The 21,179-nt window shown below is 48.8% G+C and overlaps 1 protein-coding gene across 1 annotated transcript in view; it reads left to right on the top strand.

Annotated features, from left to right (window-relative positions):
* The window catches only part of LOC133130467 (E3 ubiquitin-protein ligase RNF166), a 22,245-nt gene extending 1,066 nt beyond the window's left edge, over nucleotides 1-21,179 (top strand). The window contains exons 2-6 of the mRNA XM_061245081.1: nucleotides 13,103-13,259; nucleotides 14,435-14,547; nucleotides 16,135-16,249; nucleotides 17,301-17,408; nucleotides 18,493-21,179. Of these exons, the coding sequence (XP_061101065.1) occupies nucleotides 13,103-13,259; nucleotides 14,435-14,547; nucleotides 16,135-16,249; nucleotides 17,301-17,408; nucleotides 18,493-18,558 (559 nt within the window). The 3' untranslated portion in view covers nucleotides 18,559-21,179. The remainder of the gene's footprint in view (nucleotides 1-13,102; nucleotides 13,260-14,434; nucleotides 14,548-16,134; nucleotides 16,250-17,300; nucleotides 17,409-18,492) is intronic.

Here is a 21,179-nt window from a genome sequence, read left to right as displayed (position 1 = left end):
AATGCGTTAGATAATACTGCATATTTTAATGGTTTTTAGGGGTTAGGGGTATTTAGGGGTTTTTTTGTTGGGGTTTTTTTTTTGTTGGGGGGGAGGTGTGCCCGCTTTCAGCGTACGAGGGGCAATGCCCACTAGCCCAGAGGAAACGAAACCTAATTAGAGGGCCCACAGAAAACAGGACGTTGAGCCAGTAAGCACAATGGGGTGTGCACATTTCAAGTCCAGGATGAGCAGTTGAACTTAAAGGGGAACCCGATACTGTAAAGAATTACATTGGAGAAAGGAAAAGGAAAATAAAAAAGGGGGGGGGGGGGGGGTCCTTTGTGGTCGGTGTTTTTGATGCTTTCTATCGTTTGTCAAGTTTTACTTCATCAAGCAATTAGGGTTTGATCGCGCTGACACATGGCACGCACTTCGTTCTCGTCTTGTTGCTGGAATTAGCTCCCCCGTGTGTGCCCATGAGTGTTACAAAGGACAAATAGGCCTCCCACAAATTGTACTCCGTATGCTGCTTAGTTGCTGTTGTTTGAAACAAAGCCAGTTGAAAAGCCTGTCGTGAAAGCACGAATAAATAAATCATAATGTAACATCGGCCTTGATCTAGGTGCGCCTCATTTTGGTATGAATGCATGGACACGGTTTGATGACAGCCGAAGGCATCTGGGCTCGCGTTTGCAGTGCACTTCAGATGTAAGAATTGCCTTCTGGACATACCTGGCATGCAGCTCGCGGTTTGCAAGAAATACAGCACGCGACAGCGCACACGCGCGTATAAATCCTCCGCCTTTGTAGCGCGCGATATGAGCTTCTATTGTCTCGCTCAGCGCTGGCTGCGCACAACTCTCGCGCAGTCCCCAACTGACATTTCGGTATGGATGTCGGGTTGTAAATGTGTAATTTTTAATGTGATTTTTTTTTATTTTCTTGACTTAAGCGCATTCACCAGAACGAGCCTGAATAAAACTGCCAAAAGCCCTCTCGGTCGGCTTTTTACTATAGCCAAAGCCTGAATTTTGTGGGCAAGTATTGGAGATTCACGGCGGAATGACGTATTACCCATTACAAAGTGCAATGGAGCATTTCCAGCAGTGCTCCAAGTGATGGATGATTCCAGAAGCTTATTGGGCCTGTGTAAATGCCTCACCAAGTTCAGCTCCGACAGGTGACATTAGCTTTAACCTTGGCCCTGACCCTTTGTTCTTCGTAGTGTAGAGAATTACTTGCATGCCCTTTTGTAAAAAAAAAAAAAAATGTTTTTATAAAATCTTTCTCAAAATTAAAAAAATAAATAAAATCTTTCTCATCCACAGGGTATTGCACATCCTGTATTGTACATTCCCGGACTGTCCGTTCTGATTTGTGGGGTGCTAGCAGGGGAGGAACACTTGCGTTTGGCAGTCTGATTCTGGCATATGAACTGGCCACAGTTTGTGAATTTCAGCACTGCGGAAGAATTATCACCTGTATCTTGGTTTTAGCATAGGACTTCATGCCAGGCTGATGGTGTGTGTAATATCTCACGTTTGGCTCCCCGTAGCTCTGCCATATGGGTGGGTAGCTGGAAGACGTGACGTTTTCTTCTGGCAGTCTGCGGAGAGAACGATGACGGGACAGAGCATCTCAGAGATTGTTTTCCTGTGGTGTTTTTGTTTCTGTAAAATACAGCCTCCTCCTCTCCATTTTTTTTCTCATTTCAGTTAATTTCAGATCATAAAGGTGATTTATTGGTTGGACAAACACATACCATAACTGCGCTAAATCAGTTGCATGTAATAGACAGCAAATAAATGAACACATAATTCAAGGCATAAAGAAACAACAGCTCTAAATTACATTTATGTCTGCAGAATATCACTTTATAGGTATAATTTCCTTCCTACACTCATGCATGAGTGCAGTACCAGATATTTAATCATTAAACAGATGTTTGACCCTCAGAAATATACACTGAAAATCCTCTCATCTTTGCTTAAGTTCCTTAAGCGGGCAGCAACATTAATTTGAAATCGCAATGTTGTTGGGTTTGCTGCAATTGTGGTCACAGACAAGGCCGAAAAATAAACAAATCATCAAGTCTCGAAGGCATTTTTAAAATGAAGAAAGCATCCAGATTGTTCATGATGGCTCATAGTGAAGCCTTGGGGAGTTTGTACAGGAACATAAAGCTTGTTGTAATCTCTCTTTCCCTCTTGCTCACTCTCCTTCTCACTGTCTCCCTCTTACCCTCTCTCTTCCTTTCCCTCTCCCTCTTACACTCTCTCTTGCTCCCTCTCTCTTCTCCCTCCCTACTTTTGCTCTGTCACCGTCTACGACTCGGTACGAGCGACTCTGTAAATGTTGTCTGTGGAAGCGCTCCCTCTACTGCCCCCTGTTGGCAGGTCTGTGAGAGCCAGGCAGTGCACATGCCACGGTGCACAGTTCCCCAGCCATCCGTGTCAGCGCTCAGTAAGATGTGCTGAAACGGACATTTAAAGTGACTCGTTTGTGTTCTCTCAGGGCCTTAATGAGAGCGGACAGTAAGGATATATTCAGACATTACACACGCTTTTATTCAGAAGCCCATCAGTCGCAATCTCGCAGAAAACAACAGAACTCCGATGCGTGGAGGCTTGATTTGTGTTGTTACTTTCCTAGGCCTAGGTATTTTGTGTGTATTTGGCGGATGAACATGACCATGGTGGAACACAATGTGCCCGTCAGTGAGATGACAAAATCGTGGCTGTCACTCACTGCTTGCCAAACAGATCATGTGCCCTCTGAATGCTTGATGAGAGACTACTGTGAACAGGCCACACACAGGCCAGCTAAGCTGTCACTCTGAGCCGGGGGGCGGGCCTAGCACACGGGAAGTCAAAGCCATGTCACATGCTAGGTCACATGACTAGTGGAGGCGGGGGGGGGGGGGTGTTGTGTCGCTTTGAGGTGGGTGAATCCCTGGTCTTCAGCTGTGCTCTTGCAACCTCACAAAGAACGGATGCTGAGAACCCTGGTGATGTAGCCAGTAGCCTGTAGCCTAAGGTACATGACTGGGACCGTGAAGGTTGGTGGCTTGAGCCCTGGTGTAGCAAGGCCCTTAACCCCACGTTGCTCCAGGGGTCATAGTACTCTGCTTAGTCCAATCAACTGTAAGTGGCTTTTTGCTGTGTGTGTGGTGGGTTTTCAGAGGAACATGGTTCCTCTTTCGCGCAGTTGCGCCGCACGCAAGGGTCTAAGTCCGGTCGAGTAAACGTTCCTGACGGCATTCCACTTCGCCTGCTCCATCATGAGCTCTCTCCGAGGGAGCCCTGCTGATCGTCATGGCGATGAGGAGAGCCCTGCTGATCGTCATGGCGATGAGGAGAGCCCATGGCTCTCCCACCCAATTAAAAAATATTAAAATATTGCTGAGTGCATACACATACACACACTCTCACACTTTCACTCACACTCACACACACTGACACACACACACACACACGCACGCACGCACGCACACACACTCACTCACTCACTCACTCTTACGCACACTCACACACACACTGACTCACACTTACACACACACTGACTCACACACACACACACACTCTCACACACACTCACACACACACACACACACACACACTGACTCACTCACACTCACACACACACTGACTTACACACACACACACTCTCACCCACACTCACACACACACTCACACACGCACACTCTCACACACACACACACACTGACTCACTCACATGCACACTCACACACACTGACTCACACTCACACACACACCCTCACACACACTCTCACACACACTCTCACACACACACCCACACACACACACACACACACACACACACCGCACTCACACTCTCACACACACACCCACACACACACACACACTCCACACACACACACACACACACACTCACACACACGCACACACACACACACTGACTCACTCACACGCACTCTCACACTCACACACACACTGACTCACACTCACACACACACCCACACACACACACACACACACACACGCACTCACACACACACACACCTTGGCTTGGGCTTCGGGGGTCAGCTTAGTTGTTACCATGGAGCTGGTTGTGAAGCATCTGTGAATGTGCCAGCCAGCAGTGTGAGGGTCTGAGGGTTGTCTGTCCCTGTCAGCGTCTCTTCCCTGCTTTGGTGCGACGGTATCAATGTTCCCCGGCCTGGCCGCAGCCTCAGCCGACCCGACCCGGCCTGGCAGGGTGACGGCGTAATGGAGGATTGTGTGAAACTATTCTCACCGAAGGACTGTCTATTCAGCAGAGCTGCTGACCACTGAATCCTGGAGCTCAGTGTGGTCACGGCAAGCGCAAGACTGAATTAAATTGTTTCATTTCTGGGCGGTCGGATTCGTCTTCGAAGACAGGGTGTTGTGAGAATAGCCCCCCCCCCCCCAAAAAAAATAAATAGGATGATTTCTCTTCGGCATTTTAATTGCTGTGAACGTATCCGCGTTGAAGGCTTGATTTATTACCCCAAAGAAGGACAAAATTATTTGTAGAAATCGCAGCCAAAAAAAACAAAAGAAAAAAAACAACCTTTGTTCTATTTCCAGCGCTAACAAAATGTCAGCTGGTTTCTTCAAATGTTTATGCTGGAGCTTGTTGGCTTGAACTCCTTTTAAAGTGATTTCTAAGCATTTATCATTGTCTTTGCGGTAATATTCCTTGGCTTTGTTTGTTTGGGGTTTTTTTTTAGAAATGTGATTAGACCTTTTTTTATTAGAACTTCTGTAACAAACTCTTGGTCCAGTGATCCTCCTGTGGGACTTCTCTTGCTGTCAGCGGATGCACACATTGATTTTCAGGGTGAAGAAAAATCGGTCCCTTATATTGCTCATTGCCATTGGCTCTTAGTTGCATAATTCTTACAATGACTATTGGTTGTATATTTCTTTATCTAATTTTTTAATTTATTATTTTGGTGAATTGTCTATTGACTATACCTTATATTTGAATGTTGCTCATTGTCTTAGAGGTTTGGGGGGGTACGGATCATTTTTGGGGTTTTGGCTGCTATTTTTGTGCATTTAAAGAAAGGAAGTGATGTCCCTGCAGAATGAGGGGTCAGGGATTGGGGTCGTGAGCAGACCCACTCTGAGCTGGTTGGGACAGAGAGGATTGGTTTATAAAACGGCTTATAAAAGGAAGGAAAGAACAATCATTAACTGCCTTAAACTGCAGGAAATGGCTTTTGAGCTTCCAAGCCATACTTCTTCAGCGTAGGGAGCGACCTAATCAGGGTGGAATTGTGTGTATAGTCCAATTTCCCTGACGCCATCTTACTATACAATGTGCAGTTGGCTCATCTCCTACGGGAAGGGATTTGCAGTCACGTTAACCCAGGAAACAATTTGGGCATCAATTCTGTCCAATGTCCAACACCGAAAGAAAGTGTACTACATAAACAAATGACAGTTGTTGACATGCGGTGTAAGTGTAAGTTTTGAAATCTTTTAGAAGAAGAAAAAAAACATGTTGGGCTTTGCTTCTGGCAGTTTGTTTGAGGAGTGAGGGGGAGAGAGGGAGAGAGAGAGAGAGAGGGGTGGAACTGTTTGAGAGAAAGTGAGAGAACCAGGGAATGTGGGGGTGAGTGAGATTTTGAGGAGATAAAAAAAAAAAAGTGTTTGAGGAGTTGAGGAGAAACGAAGCGTGCGGGAGAGCAGTGATTGAATCGAACGAGAGAGAGAGAGAGAGAACGCACTATTCTCAAATCTCCCTGACAATCAAAAGCATCCTATCCTTTGTAGACAGGCGGGGGAGCGTTCTTTAGCAGCAGAACATTGTATTCTGTCTGTCGCCCTGAGTGGGACTGCGAGTAACTTCCTTTGTTTCGTTTTTGTTTTTTTTGTTTTTTTCCCCCAACTTATTTTGGAATTTTCTTGTGTACAAGTTTATTTTGTCAGTTGAATTGAGCCTGAGTGTGTCTGTGACTAGAACTGGCCTCCCCAGCCAGCCAGCCAGCCAGCCAGTCAGTCATTTAGTTACAGTAAGATATTTATTAAACACACAATCCTTCCACAGTTACATAGAAACACCAGCCTTTGTATACAGTCCTCAGATACGTGGTCGTCGGGCCCAGTGTGAGGGCCCAGTGTGAGGGTGGAAAGCAGGGCTAGATATGCAGCCCTCAGGCCCTACATTACATAACATAACATTACATTACATTATTGGCATTTGGCAGACGCTCTTATCCAGAGCGACATACAACAAAGTGCATACCCATAACCAGGGATAAGTTCGCTGAAAGACCCTAGAGGGAAGTACAATTTCAACTGCTACCTGTACAACAAAGATAAGGACGAGGGCCTTTTTTTTTTTTTTTTTTTCTTGAGATCAAAGAAACAAACAAACAGAGCAAAAGTGACCGAAGTTAACTATCCAAACACTGCTTACCTAGCCAACTAAAAATACCGATACACAAAGCAAGTCACAGAGACAACAATTAAGGTTCACAGGGAGGTAGGGAGGGATGGGGAGAGGTGCTGCTTGAAGAGGTGTGTTTTCAGCTTGCGCTTGAAGGTGGGGAGAGATTCTACAGTTCTGACCTCAACGGGGAGTTCGTTCCACCACCGTGGAGCCAGAACAGACAGTAGTCGTGAGCGTGAGGTGGAGGTTCTGAGAGGGGGAGGTGCCAAGTGGCCTGTGGAGGCTGAACGAAGAGGTCTGGCAGGGGTGTAGGATCTGATGATTTTTTGTAGATAAGCTGGGGAAGACCCTTTAACTGCTTGGAAGGCTAGCACCAATGCTAGCACCAAGGCTACAGCGTGACCGCGTGCGACCGTCTGTGACACAGTGCTGTGGGAAGGTCTGTCTGTGTGTTCTGTCTGCGGTGCGTAGGTCTGTATGCGTGCGTTAGGTGTTTGGTAGAGGATTTAATTGTTAATGTTCTCTGTCTTGTGCGGAATGAGCAGGTCCAAACTAATGTAGCTTACTGTTGCATTATCAACATTGCCTTCTCGCAGCGCAAAGCCCCAATGTCAAGTTTAGTACAGTTCTTTACACATGTTCGGACAAGTTTTTTAAAGGATTTTTAAAATGGTGGTGTTTATTCTCTGCTGGCACTCTCTGCTCTATTTCGGGAGATGACATCCCCCCCCCCCCCCCCCCCCCCCATCCCTGTGTGTTTCTCGCACTTCTCAGGGGGGAGAATATTTTGGTAGAAGGAGTATTCGGAGAGTTATGGGAGGGGGAAGAAGCTCGTCGCACAGGGCTCTCCGCTGGGGGGCCCCTTGAAGACTGCAGATGTGTTTCCTTTTTAATTGGAGAAGTTGCTTAAATTGGAATTGCGGAAAGCCAAACGTGTTAACAAGAGACGGTACCGCAACAGAGACCCACGGTTGAGGAGTGCTGTCGGCTTTTAAGGTTCTGTTCCACCGGGAAAAAAACAAAAAACCACAACATTTTCATCAATCTCATCTGCCCCGTTCTGTTTAATGCGGCAAATCATCCCTTCACCTTTCAGGATAATACCTCCATTTGAATGATTACGCTGAGGAATTTGAAGGATAATTGAAGTGTTGAATGTTCCACGGAAATGATCCGGAAGACCATTACGATGCGTTTTCGGTGAAGCATAACCTTAACGAGCGGAAACATCCGGATGGTTCTACTCACGAGCGACACAGCGACCCAGTTTACGCCCGTAACTCCATAACCAGTCATTTAAAAGAAGACGGTTCAGGGAGGTTCTTTCAGTGAATTGAACCCTGGGAATATACACAACCCGAGACAGCGAATAGTCCTGAAAAACATTCCCGTGTTCGTCATGCTTCAACCTAAATATTTTATGGCTGAAGTTTGTATTTCAATATTTGCTGACCATTTGAAAGTTTTTTTTTTTTTTTACATTGATACCGAGCTTTAATTGGATTTACTTGATAAATAATAAATGAGGCAAACTCCCGGCATTTATTCAGACTGCTATCGAGGGGGCCTTTTTAATCGTTCTAATATTCTTCTTGCGTCTGGAGTTTGAGGGATGTTTTTTTCGGTCTGAGTTTAGGATGATCGTTATCGTTCGTTCTTCTGGCAGGCTCTCTGTTATCTGGAGTAAGTTTGAAGGCCTCCAGGACGAGATGGCTGCACATTTGCACATCACAGCGGCAGCCGGAGCAGAGGCGCCCGTGCAGAATCGGAAAACAAAAAATAATAATAATAATAAGAAGAAGAAGCATAACAACAGTTCCAAGATAAGCATAGAGAACACGTCTGATAGAAACGCCTTCAAAGAGCTTGGCTTCATCACAGGGAACGGTGTGACTAATCTAGACGACCGTGAGCTAAACCGGAATTCTGTTCTCCTCCGAAACCTCACATGTCTTGTTACCTCCTTCATACAGGGTTACATTACATGTCATTTGGCTGACGCTTTTAACCTAAAGCGACTTGCAGTTGATTAGACTAAGCAGGAGACAATCCTCCCCTGGAGCAATTGCAGGGTTAAGGGCCTTGCTCAAGGGCCCAACGGCTGTGCGGATCTTACTGTGGCTACAACCGGGGATCGAAACCGCTGACCTTGCGGGTCCCAGACATGCACCTTAACCGCTACGCCACTGGCCATAGATAGTCCCCAGCTAGAGTTAAAATGGGCGAATACCGTGCTGGTCGTTATGAAGCGTCAGAGGCGGTCAGAGGAGGATGGGCTCCTCTTGTCGAGTCCGGTTCCTCCGCTTCCTCCGGTTCCTCCCACGGTTCCGTCTAACGGCCAGCCTAGGACCTGTTTCCCATCGCTGCGTGCTTTTGGGAGGGTTTTAGGGCTTGTAGGGTGCCATCAGGGAGGGTCCGTGTGAGGCCTGTTCACTGACCGCTGTACACACGGTCCCGTCTCACCATTCTGACGTCACTGGGTTGTGTACGGCGTTCCCAGCATGCACTTGTGCTACGGGCGGGGCCAACCCCAGACTGACGAGACACGCCCCCCCCCCCCCAACACACACACACACACACACACACACACACAAACACTGAGTCAGCCCAGGTTCTAAATCATGAGTGACTTCTCAAGTTTTCATTGTCCTTCTAAGTGCTCCCTCCTCCGTAACATCGCGGCAGTTTTATTTCACGATTTGCCTCATACAAGCAACGGAGTGCATTCACCACAACATTTACAACGTTGTCTTATGTGTTGTAGTTGTTGGTCCTCTGTGTTTTAGTGTCTGTGGTGTGGCGTGTGATTGGCACTCGACACGTCTTGGAGAGAGGAGCGTAACGACTCCCGTGGGCGCGATTCACTTGCCTTAAAACGTTTCGGACAGTTTTTTAATCTGTCTGTAGAGCTGTAGGTTATTGCTTTTATAACACCGTAAAAGGAGCGTTTTCCAGCAGTCCTTGGGAGGGTTGAGTTGATCTGAGCCAACCGACAGCAAAGGGCTCAACACTTTCTCCTCAACTGTGCAGAGAGTGAGAGAGAGAGAGAGAGAGAGAAAGAGAAAGAGAGGAGGAAAGAATAGAGAGGATTAATTACAGAGAGAGAGAGAGGCGGGAGAGAGATAGGATAGATAGAGAGAGGGAGAGAGAGGGAGGGAGAGGGAGGGAGAGGGAGAGGGGGAGCGTAGGGAAAGGGCAGATCAGGCACCAGCGGTCAATGACGCTTCTCGTCTAATAAATTATTGCCAGGTGGGGACTTTTAATAGAGCCAAAAACGAGCGGTGGCCGACTAGCTGATTAATAGCAACGTACAGTAAAGCTGTAACCAAGGTAACCGCTTAGAATGATTAAGCATATACTGATACGGTCAGCTCCAACCTCTCCACTGCGCTCGAACAATTTTTATTACTCGTTTATTTTTTTTCCCTGCCCCTCACGGAGCACTTAGTAATTCTCAATTAAGTAAACTAGGACATTTCATGCTCAATTGAGCCCAGTGTGTGCGGTGTATTGTTAGAAAGAGCGCTCTCGGCTTACCGGCGATCGTCGGCGCGGGAGACCCAGGCTAAATTGATGGCTCGTGTTAATTGAAACATAGACAAATTCATTTGCTTTACCGCGGTGGGAAAACGCCGCGCCGTGGCGTGTCAGGTCATCGGGCGGTACAGAGCCAGGCTGGGAGACAGCAGGTGCCGACGGGGACGTTTTCGTGCGCACGGAACGGAATAAATTCAAGCACGGCTGGGGGAAGGGGAAAAAAGCTCCCTTTTTTAAATACGGCCCGTGTCGCTGAAAGCGACTTGTTTTTAAATGTTTATTTCTTGCAAGCGAGAGCATCACGTTCCGTTACCCCGTCTTTAATATGAAGTGGAGCTTTCGGGGTGAAATTAAGAACTTTTATTTATTTAGATTTTAAATTATTTTTTATGTAAACTGTGGAAAATTCTGGAAAGCACCAAATGCCAAGCGCGGGTGTGGAGTCAGCTTAATTTTGCCGCAGTGTTTGTCCGGCCCTTTTGCCTCGTTACTTGCGGAGAGAAACCGAGAGCAAGAGGAGAGATGGACAGGGAAGCTTCAGGCCTGCCTCAGACCTGTGGGAATATTTCCCTGCCTCAGAGTAACCGTTTTGGAAATTGCTGTTAAAAGGCCACACTTTAACACAGTGGCCTCCCGCCCGAGTCCTGGAGAGCTACTGGGTCTGCTGGTTTTTGTTTTTTTGTTTTCGCATTAAAGTCATGAGACCCAGGCGCCCGAGCAGGCGTGGTGAGTTGTGTAATCGAGTTCTGAGTAATCGACTCCTCCAATCGATTCATTAAGTGCAGAGTAACAACGAGAAGCAGCAGACCCTGTGGCCCAGGACCGGGGTTGGAGACCGGGTCCTGGTGCTATCCCAGAATGCACTGGGTGAGAAGCAGCAGCGATATGACCTGGACAGGTGAAACTGTCAGATGCATGTCTGATGTCCTGTATTCCTGTATGGACTTTGCAAAATATCCTTTTTTTTTTTCTTTTTCTTTTTTTTTGGTTCTTTGCTACTGTATTCACTAAAATGTCTGTGTGGAGCAATTGCCGTTTTCCCCCCCCCCCCCCCCTTTGTTAAAAATAACTTTCCACTTCTCTCTGTCTTGCGGCAGCTCGCCCTGTATGAACATTACATCACATTAATGGCTTTTTGGCAGACGCTCTTATCCAGAGTAACGTACAGTTGATTAGACTAAGCAGGAGACAATCCTCCCCTGGAGCAATGCAGGGTTAAGGGCCTTGCTCAAGGGCCCTACGGCTGTGCGGATCTTATCCTGGCTACACCGGGGTTAGAACCGCCGACCTTGTGTGTCCCAGTCATTTACCTTAACCGCTACGCCACAGGCCACCCTAGGAATTGACCTGAGCACTCGTTCTCGGGGGGAAAAAGGCGTGAGGCCGCCCACTCCCCCGCCCCCCCCATTCGATGTGGGGGCGTGAGGGTTGCAGGCCACACCCATCAGCCGATGGTGGGGGGGCTGCCCCCTCACCCCCCCCCCCCCCCCCCCGTGCTGTTTGTCACTGTAAGCCCATGTGTGCTGACTCACGCAGTCTGTGGTGAAATCTGATTGGTCAGCATGCTGATCGGGGTGGGGGTGGGGGTGGGGGGGGGCTCCCAGCCAACTTCTGCAGACGCCCCCCCCCACCCCACATCCCCAATTTGGCTGTTAACCTGGCGAACACGTCCGTCCCCGTACAAACCAAGCTGGACACGAGGGAACATTCACCCAAACCCCAAGCATGTGAGGAAACATACTGTTTCTTTGTAAGAAATGCAGATGTGGCAACATTGGCAGAGAGCAGTCGTCTGGCAGTCGGGGGGTTGCCGGTTCGATCCCGCCCTGGGTGTGTCAAAGTGTCCCTGAGCAAGACACCTAACCCCCAAATGCTCCTGACGAGCTGGTTGGTACCGTGCATGGCAGCCAATCGCCGCTGGTGTCTGAGTGCGTGTATGTGAACGGGTGAATGAGAAGCATCAATTCATGCCGACATTTACCATTTATTTTACACCCTCAGCACAATACCTTATATTCTGTGTCTCACAACATGGCAATCCAATGATTTAGACAAATGAAATTTAAAACACGGGTGTTTTAATCAAAAACCCTGCTGAATAATAGCATTAACAGTGTGTCAGCATTCATGATCTCAGCGATTTTTTTTTTTTTTTTTTTTTTTTCTCAGAATCAATCGTCTGTGGAAACGTGTCTGCTTGTTCTGTCGGGTCAGCGGTTCTGCACGTCGATGGCGGGGCGTGATGTTCCGTTCCGCGCGCGCCCCGTCCCTCGAGCGCTAGCGTCTGGCTGCGGAGTCATCGCGCGTGCCGTCCGCGATTTCCTGACGGAACCGTTAATAGGGAGCCGTTATCGCGGTGCCAAATCGAAAGAAGCCCAGTTCTGCCAAGCACGACAGAATTTTAAACAGCTGCCTTTTTTTATGACTTACGAGAGCGAATCAAATTGCATTTGGTTGGGATTGCTTTCGCAATAAACGCAAGTAGATTTTTTATTTTTTTTTCTTCCTCTCGCCCAGATTCATAGAGCTGCCGCAACTTCAGAAGGAAATGGATTTCTGCTCATTCCTCCCCCAGTGCCGCCCCCACCCCCATTTGAAACAGTAATTCTTAAGCAACATGGAATACGCCTTTAAAATCAGATTTGAATGAGTTCAGTGTACACTGTGTACAAAAGTACAGTGGCGCACTTTTGGCAAGATGGATTATTCATAGGATGCAGATCTTGAGGGTTAGGTTCCAACCTCAGCCATTGTTGTGTGATAATATCTTAAAAAATCTAATCGCGTATGAATAAGGAATGTGGAACGGACAACAGCAGGCGTTGTCTGTCTGCAGTGAGGGATGAGAATACTGAAGGAAATACTGACCCCTCTCTCTGGATTGCAGGTTTTGTGGTTTGTGCCTGCAGGTTTGAGAACGCGTTAACTTTATCATTTGTGACTCATCTCTCTCCTGGTTGCAGGTTTTGTGGTTTGTGGCTGCAGGTTTCAGACAGCGTTATTGTTGGCGACCCCTCTCTCCGGATTGCAGGTTTTGTGGTTTGTGGCTGCAGGTTTGAGAGTACATAATCATTGGGTGACCCATCTCTCTCCGGATTGCAGGTTTTGTGGTTTGTGCCTGCAGGTTTGAGAAAGCGTTAACTTTATCGTTTGTGACCCATCTCTCTCCTGGTTGCAGGTTTTGTGGCGAGTGCCTGCAGCCCTGCCTGCAGGTGACGTCCCCACTCTGCCCCCTCTGCCGCATGCCTTTCGACCCAAAGAAGGTGGACAAGTCATCCTGCGTGGAGAAGCAGCTCTCTTCCTGCAAGGCCCCCTGCCGAGGCTGCAGTAAAAAGGTGTGGGCTGTGGGGGGAGGGGAGGGGTGTGTGTGGAGGGGGTGTGTGTGGGCTGTGGGGGGGTGGGGGTGGGGGTGTGTGGAGGGGGTGTGGGGCTGTGGGGGGGGGGGTGGGGGGGTGTGTGTGGAGGGGTGTGTGTGGGCTGTGGGCTGTGGGGGGAGGGGGGGGTGGGGGTGTGTGTGTGGAGGGGTGTGTGTGGGCTGTGGGGGGAGGGGGGGAGGGTGTGTGTGTGTGGAGGGGTGTGTGTGGGCTGTGGGGGGAGGGGGGGTGGGGGTGTGTGTGTGGAGGGGTGTGTGTGGGCTGTGGGGGGAGGGGGGGAGGGGGTGTGTGTGTGGAGGGGTGTGTGTGGGCTGTGGGGGGAGGGGGGGAGGGGGTGTGTGTGGAGGGGTGTGTGTGGGCTGTGGGGGGAGGGGGGGTGGGGGTGTGTGTGTGGAGGGGTGTGTGTGGGCTGTGGGGGGAGGGGGGGAGGGGGTGTGTGTGTGGAGGGGTGTGTGTGGGCTGTGGGGGGAGGGGGTGTGTGTGTGGAGGGGGTGTGGGGGGAGGGGAGGGGTGTGTGGGGTGTAGGGTGTGGGGGGAGGGGGTGGGGGTGGGTGTGTGGAGGGGTGTGTGTGGAGGGGGTGTGGGCTGTGGGGGGAGGGGAGGGGAGGGGAGGGGTGTGCGGGTTTGGGGAGGAGGGTAGTGAGGGCAGCGCCGCTTGACTCCTGGTTTTCCAGATGAGGCATTGTTGCCAGTGCACACTGTGTCTGAAGTGCACACTGTGTCTGAAGTGCACACTGTGTCTGAAGTGCACACTGTGTCTGAAGTGCACACTATGTCTGAAGTGCACACTATGAGGTGAAACTCTGTCCAGCAAGTAACAAGGGGTCAGCCGTGTGACGATGATGGACCTTTTCGGCAGAACACTCGCAGGGTGCGAATTTGAGGTTAAACAGCCGCATTGACCCCCTGTTCTCCGGTTGGGTGTTTGGTCTGATGTGGTTCTCGTAGCCTATTATATCGCTCACCTAGCTCTCTCTCTCTCTCTCTCTCTCTCTCCCTCTCCCTCTCCCTCTCCCTCTCCCTCTCTCTCTCTCTCTCTCTCTCCCTCTCCCTCTCCCTCTCTCTCTCTCTCTCTCTCTCTCTCTCTCTCTCTCTCTCTCTCTCTCTCTCTCTCTCTCTCTCTCGGATGGCTTCAGGTCACCCTGGTGAAGATGAGGTCACATATTTCCTCCTGCACGAAGGTTCAGGAGCAGATGGCCAACTGCCCCAAATTTGTGCCAGTTGTGCCCACATCCCAGCCCATTCCCAGGTGAGCCATCCATTAACATTTTTGTATTTTTAAAGATGACACAAAAAAAAACATGGTAACAACATGGCAAAAGAAGTTACTGTCTTTGTGTTGAATTTTGTTAGTAATTACACAGCCCGTGTTCAATTGTAAAATGGTCTCATTTCGAATGAATTCTCGTACAGAAAATTAAATTGACGGATCATTGGAATGACGAGTGTTTTTAGTTTGGTTGTGAGCCAGCTTTTTATGTAAATCAAAATTACATCCAGCCAAAATTTAATTGTCTATTCCTTAGAATTGTTCTGGGGGGAGAGATAAAAAAAGAAGTTTTCAAGGCATGCAGACTTTAAATATTACATGTATCACTAGTCCACAAGCTACTGTTTATTAATCAAAAGAAAGTGCCTTCGGTGCAATTTTATAAAAAAAATTATCCAGAGGTCTTTGGAGGGGCAGGCTTTGTATTGCACACGATGGTATAATCTTCGGCTCTCCCTGAAACAACAGTGAAAAAATAATGAGTTCCCTTTGGATTAGAGGAAAGGGAAGCACTTTCAAACCTACCCGGAGATACTGATGATGCACAGCCTGCCCGGTCACAGAGGAAGCAGCTCCGTGCGTGACCGACACGTTTCACGCGGAAAAGGAGAAAAGGAATGAATATACGCTCTCATATATACCTGTCTCCCCATCTCAGACCCTGAATCCCCATCACAGACCCTGTCTCTTCATCTCAGACCCTGTCTCTCCATCTCAGACCCTGAATCCCCATCTCAGACCCTGAATCCCCATCTCAGACCCTGAATCCCCATCTCAGACCCTGAATCCCCATCTCAGACCCTGAATCCCCATCTCAGACCCTGAATCCCCATCTCAGACCCTGTCTCCCCATCACAGACCCTGTCTCCCCATCACAGACCCTGTCTCCCCATCTCAGACCCTGTCTCCCCATCTCAGACCCTGTCTCCCCATCTCAGACCCTGTCTCCCCATCTCAGACCCTGTCTCCCCATCTCAGACCCTGTCTCCCCATCTCTGACCCTGAATCCCCATCTCAGACCCCGTCTCTCCATCTCAGACCCTGACAGGGGAACATGGCTGACATTTTAGCATTTTTGTGCCCCGCTGTTACATGATGAACTGTGGCCGCAAATAAATAATAATAGTAATGAATGTGTGCGTGCACATGAGTGCCCGTTATACAGAAGAGCGTGTGTCCCGCCCGCAGCTGTCACTCATCGGCGTGGGGGGCGGAGCCCTGCGGTTGATGGTGGTAATGGCGTCTCTGATGTTCGCGGCAGAGCCTTGCGAACGGAGCCGAGCGAGAGAGCGGAGCGTCTAGACGAGGTGCCGCAGGGCTTCCCGCGCGCGTCACCGTCCGTTTCATTTCCCCGCGCGTAATTGCACCGTGCAGTTCATTAGCTGGAGAGCTGTTTGAGATTTCTGCTCAACTTTTTTTCGGTCTCGGTTTCGGGGCCCGGAGGAGGCCCGGACGTCGCGGCCTGCCTCAGATCCTCCCGGCCGCCGTTTAGCAGCGGCGTTCCCCCTGACCGCGCGTTTGTGCTCTTCCTCCCCCCCCCCCCCCCCCCTCCTCCCCTCCCCGCAGCAATATCCCAAACCGCTCCACGTTCGTGTGTCCGTACTGTGGGGCACGCAACCTGGACCAGCAGGAGCTGGTCAAACACTGCATGGAGAACCACCGCAACGACCCCAACAAAGTGGTGAGGAACCCCGCTGCAGCGTCCGCTTGTTTGGTCTGTGAAGCAGGTCAGATCTCTGTCTAAAACTGTGTGGCAGTAGCAAGCACTGGAATCCCCGGTTTATCAAGATTGAGCATGTTTTTTTTTTCTAGTCTTAAAGGTGCAATAGGTAATTTAAGACTTCTAACGGTCGAGAGAGGAATAGCAGCAACAAACACGCTCAAACCACAACACTGTTTATCCCCACCCCATCCCCACCGCTGACGTTGAAACGCCTTTCGCTGTTGCAGAACCAATTTTCAAGCAATGAGCTTGAATTATTGTACAGCTATACAATGTTTTGGCACCGGGCGTTGGTTTGTCAACTGCATATTTTGAAACCCGAATTTAAGCACTATAAACACAGGCAGAGGGCGAGTCAACATGTCAGTGAGCCTTTTTCAATGATAGGAAGGGATTTGCAATGGTCTTGTAACAATGTTTTAACACAAAAATCTTACCTATTGTACCTTTAATGGTGATGTAATAACTGGCTTCATACTGTATGCATCGAGCATGATGAGTTATGTACTTGACAAGGAGCCACAGAAATGCATGTATGCAAAAAAATGTATGCATATTATAAGGACAAGCAAGGAAATTTCAGGGGTGAAGCGTTATGTGGTAGGCAATGTTCCACTCTTTTTCCTTCCATAAAATGTTAAAAAAAAAAAAAAAAACAGTAAATGGTACATTTATATAGCGCCTTTATCCGAAGCGCTTTACAATGGATGCCGTCATTCACCCATTCATACACACGCTCACTCTCACACAGTCGACTAGGCAAACGGTAGCATTTATCTTTCACACGACACGTTAACTTGCCTCAGTAGTGTTTTTTTAATGTGGGTGCGTTTATGACCTATAAAGGCTATAGGGGGGTGAAAGGGGTCACCTTGTTGGGGCCAGTGCCCTTTCAGTTTGTTCCGCTCAGGAAGTGAACTGAAGTGTGGCTTAATTAAGAGAGAAATTGGGTGCGTGTCCAATGTTCACAGAAGCGTACCCTCCTGTCTCTCGCCCCACCTGTGCCCAGGTGTGTCCGGTGTGTTCCGCCATGCCCTGGGGAGACCCCAGCTACAAGAGCGCCAACTTCCTGCAGCACGTCCTGCACCGGCACAAGTTCTGCTACGACACCTTCGTGGTGAGAGACGCCGCCGGGATGGCCCCCTCCTGTCCGTCAGTGTCTCTGAAAATAGAGGAGAATAGAGTTCCCCAAAACATTTATATGACAAGGCTCCTCCCCTGAGGAACTTTGCCTTAGTGGATGTCAAGTGCATTAACCATTTTACTGTTAGACTTGTGTGGTAGCTGTTTAAATCACTCGTACATGGGGTGGGGGGAGGCTAATGTCTGTGTAAGACATAGTGTAGCCACAATAAGATCTGCACAGCCATTGGGCCCTTGAGCAAGGCCCTTAACCCCGCATTGGTTAAGGGCCTTGCTCTCCTGCTTAGTCTAATGGTGAGAGACACCGTCGGGATGGCTCCCTCCTGTCTGTCAGTGTCGCGACGAAATTCACCCCACAGACCCCGGCTCCTCTGGAACGGTCTGCCTGAGGAGAACAGAGTTTCCCCAAAACATTTATATGACAAGGCTCCTCCCCTGAGGAACTTTGCCTTAGTGGATGTCAAATGCATTAACCGTTTTACTGTTAGACTTGTGTGGTAGCTGTTTAAAATCACTCGTACATGGGGTTGGGGGGAGGCTAATCCCGGTCTGTGTAAGACCTTTAGCTGTTTGGTACAGTGCAATATTAATATTTAACTCCTGAAATGGGTAGCGTAGTGGTTAAGGTACATGACTGGGACCCGCAAGGTCGGTGGATCGACCCCCAGTGTAGCCACAATAAGATCTGCACAGCCGTTTGGCCCTTGAGCAAGGCCCTTAACCCAGCATTGGTTAAGGGCCTTGCTCTCCTGCTTAGTCTAATCAACTATACTTCGCTCTGGATAAAAGCGTCTGCCATTTCCATTAATGTAATGTGTAGGCATAGCAACCTTTGACCCGAGCAAAGAAGGCTGAACCCTGGCCGTGTGTGTGTGTGTGTGTGTGTGTGCGTGTCTGTATGGTTGTGCGTGCGTGTGTCTGTGTGTGTGTCTGTGTGTGTCTGTGTGTCTGTGTGTGTGTGTCTGTGTGTGTCTGTGTGTGTCTGTGTGTGTCTGTGTGTGTGTCTGTGTGTCTGTGTGTGTGCGTGCGTGCGTGCGTGCGTGTGTGTGTGTTCACAGGACTACAGCATCGATGAAGAGGCGGCGCTCCAGGCTGCCTTGGCACTCTCGCTGTCAGAGAACTGAGGACGGCACCCTGACACACCCGCCAAAAACAAGTGGGCCCTTCTCTCTCCCCCGCCCCATCCACCCTCAGAGCTGACTGCCCCCTGCTCCACCCTGCCCCCTGCGGGAGCTGCTCCTGCCCCCTGCTCCACCCTCAGAGCTGACTGCACCCTGCTCTACCCTGCCCCCTGCTCCACCCTCAGAGCTGACTGCACCCTGCTCTACCCTGCCCCCTGCTCCACCCTCAGAGCTGACTGCACCCTGCTCCACCCTCACACCCTCTGGGACCTGGTCCTGCCCCCTTCACAGCCCTGCTCCCACATCTGCAGTATCCTCCAGGCCCAGTAACATCCCGTGCTTACCCACTCCTCTCCTGTCCTGTAGAGGAAGAGGCTGCCAGTCACATCAGCCAATCACAGCAGGGCCGAGTGATGACATCATCAGCGCTGCCCAGGAGAAGTGCATGAAGATATAACCGCGATCGGTTTCCAAGCAATGACGTTACGCTCGTTTTTTTTTTTTCCACGTTTAGTACTTTTGTATAAAGATGATGAATATCATGAATATCATGAATGTGTGTGTGTGTGTGTGTGTGTGTGTGAGAAGACGGCAAACAAACATGATTTTTATTTTACTTCAGCGTGTTTTTTCTCTAGCTTATAATTTTGTATTTTTTAACGGACCAAACCACAGTGTTCACAGCATAGCGGAACGGCCTCCTTCTTCAGGAGGTTCACTTCTGATGGCAGGCAGTATTAGTCAAGTACAGAAAATGGTGTGCCTCTTTTGGATGGAAAAAATCCAAAAAAAGCCTCCAGTTCCCCGTATTTACTAGAGTTCTTTTCAACACGTGCACGTTTTTCTACATGAGTCTCATAACACGCTTATTTTATAGTCAACTAACCAAACGATAGCAATGCATCTCTCCTCCAAACTGCTTGTTAACTTGCTACAATTGTATTTTTTATGAAACATCAGATAAGATTGAAAAAATATATATTTTTTAAACCGTTTCAGTTTCAAATGGTGCACTAATAAGAAGGTATGAGTAACACACATTAGGGATGTGTTGGTTTTGTTCTATAATTATTATTATTATAATAATTATTATTAGTATTATAGTTATAATTTTCACCATTTTGTACTGTGGACTCAAGGACACACAGCTAATGTAAAGGCTCTTGAGAGCACACACGTTTTTAAACATTATGTGTGTCCGGTCTGTGCAGGCGTGTAATGACCAAGCTGGAACACTAGGGGGCACACCTATTTAAAAAATGATGTGTTCTGGCAATGTACAGATCCTCCCGAATCACCCCTGGTCATATTCCTTTTAGGGAAAGCTTGCTGTGTGTTTAATGCCCCCGTATGTACAGTACTGTTAGTGTGCACTGATGTGTTGACATTTCTCAGAAAGATCTGCTCAGCTTTTGGGCCCCTGAGCTAGGCCCTTAACCCCACATTGCTCCAGGGGGCCGAGTATCCCCTGCTTAGTCTAATCAACTGTAAGTCACTTTGGATAAAAGCGTCCGCTAAATAATGGTAATGTGATGTAATGTAAAGAGGCAGATGTGTATCCTCCTGTATACGATGTCAGTAACAATGGCATGAAGCCCTTCTGGGTGGTTTGTGGAGGTTGGTGTGTGGCATAGTGTCTGTTGAATGGAGGCCTGGTGCAGGTGTCGGTGGCATTGGTAAAGTTGGCAGAGGGGAGGGTCGGTGACTTGGCAGGAGGTTGTGGGTAAATGGCGATGAGCAGAGGCCCTCGGAGAAGCCTCAGGTGCTATCCCATGATCCTCTCTGTGTTCCTAGCGTGGAGACGCGGGTAAATCGCGAGGAGGGAGCTCTTCCTTTTCGGAGAGCGAAAGGTAAAGGAAAACTGGAAAAGGAGAGCGGGAGAGAAGCTTGTTGCCCGATGCTTCTGGTCTTCTCCGTGACCGGAACACTCCCGAGTTCTCCCGCACGCAGTCTATCAAACTGTCTATCCGTGGCGTGGATTTCCCCCGTAACCCTGGGTGCAGAGTCCAGCAGACGCCATGTTGCCCTGAGTTACCATCCTGGTGAGACGGGGCATCGAGCCCCTATGTCTTGAAAAGAGATCGCAGAAAAAAGTAAAGCACGGAAAGGATTTGTCTACAGATCAAGCGAGACCGAAATATGCAGCGTTGCGACATATTAATCAAACAAATCAAAAGATCCATGATGTAGCTGATCAAACCAGCCTTTAAAATGGTAATACAGACAAGCAATATTTTTTTAAAAGCAGCACAGCACAGCGCATGTGTCATTTGTGATTTGACTCTTTACGTGGTTCTGTAATTTGTCCTTTCGATGCGGAACAGCAGCCTTCAGTTTAGCATCAAAAGCTGCAGACTTTTGATGCTGGCATTCTCTTTAAACATTTTTCCAGTACAACTGAAGCTTTGTGTCACCCTTTAAAATTGGCAGATTAGCCATGTTTATTAATCTTATTCAGCAAGAAATCGCACGATGGCATACCATCTTCCTTTAAAGTGTTCCATGTAGATGCGCGATCACTGCCACAAGAAGAAACGCTTTGTGGGGAAGTTGTGCTTCGTGACGCTCCAGGCAGGCTGGAATGATCTGGCCGAAGGTTAAATCTGGGACGAGAAGATTCTGTT

This window comes from Conger conger, chromosome 6 (assembly GCF_963514075.1).
Source record: "Conger conger chromosome 6, fConCon1.1, whole genome shotgun sequence".
In the NCBI taxonomy this organism is placed as follows: domain Eukaryota; kingdom Metazoa; phylum Chordata; class Actinopteri; order Anguilliformes; family Congridae; genus Conger; species Conger conger.
This window is presented reverse-complemented; position numbering and strand designations above follow the sequence as displayed.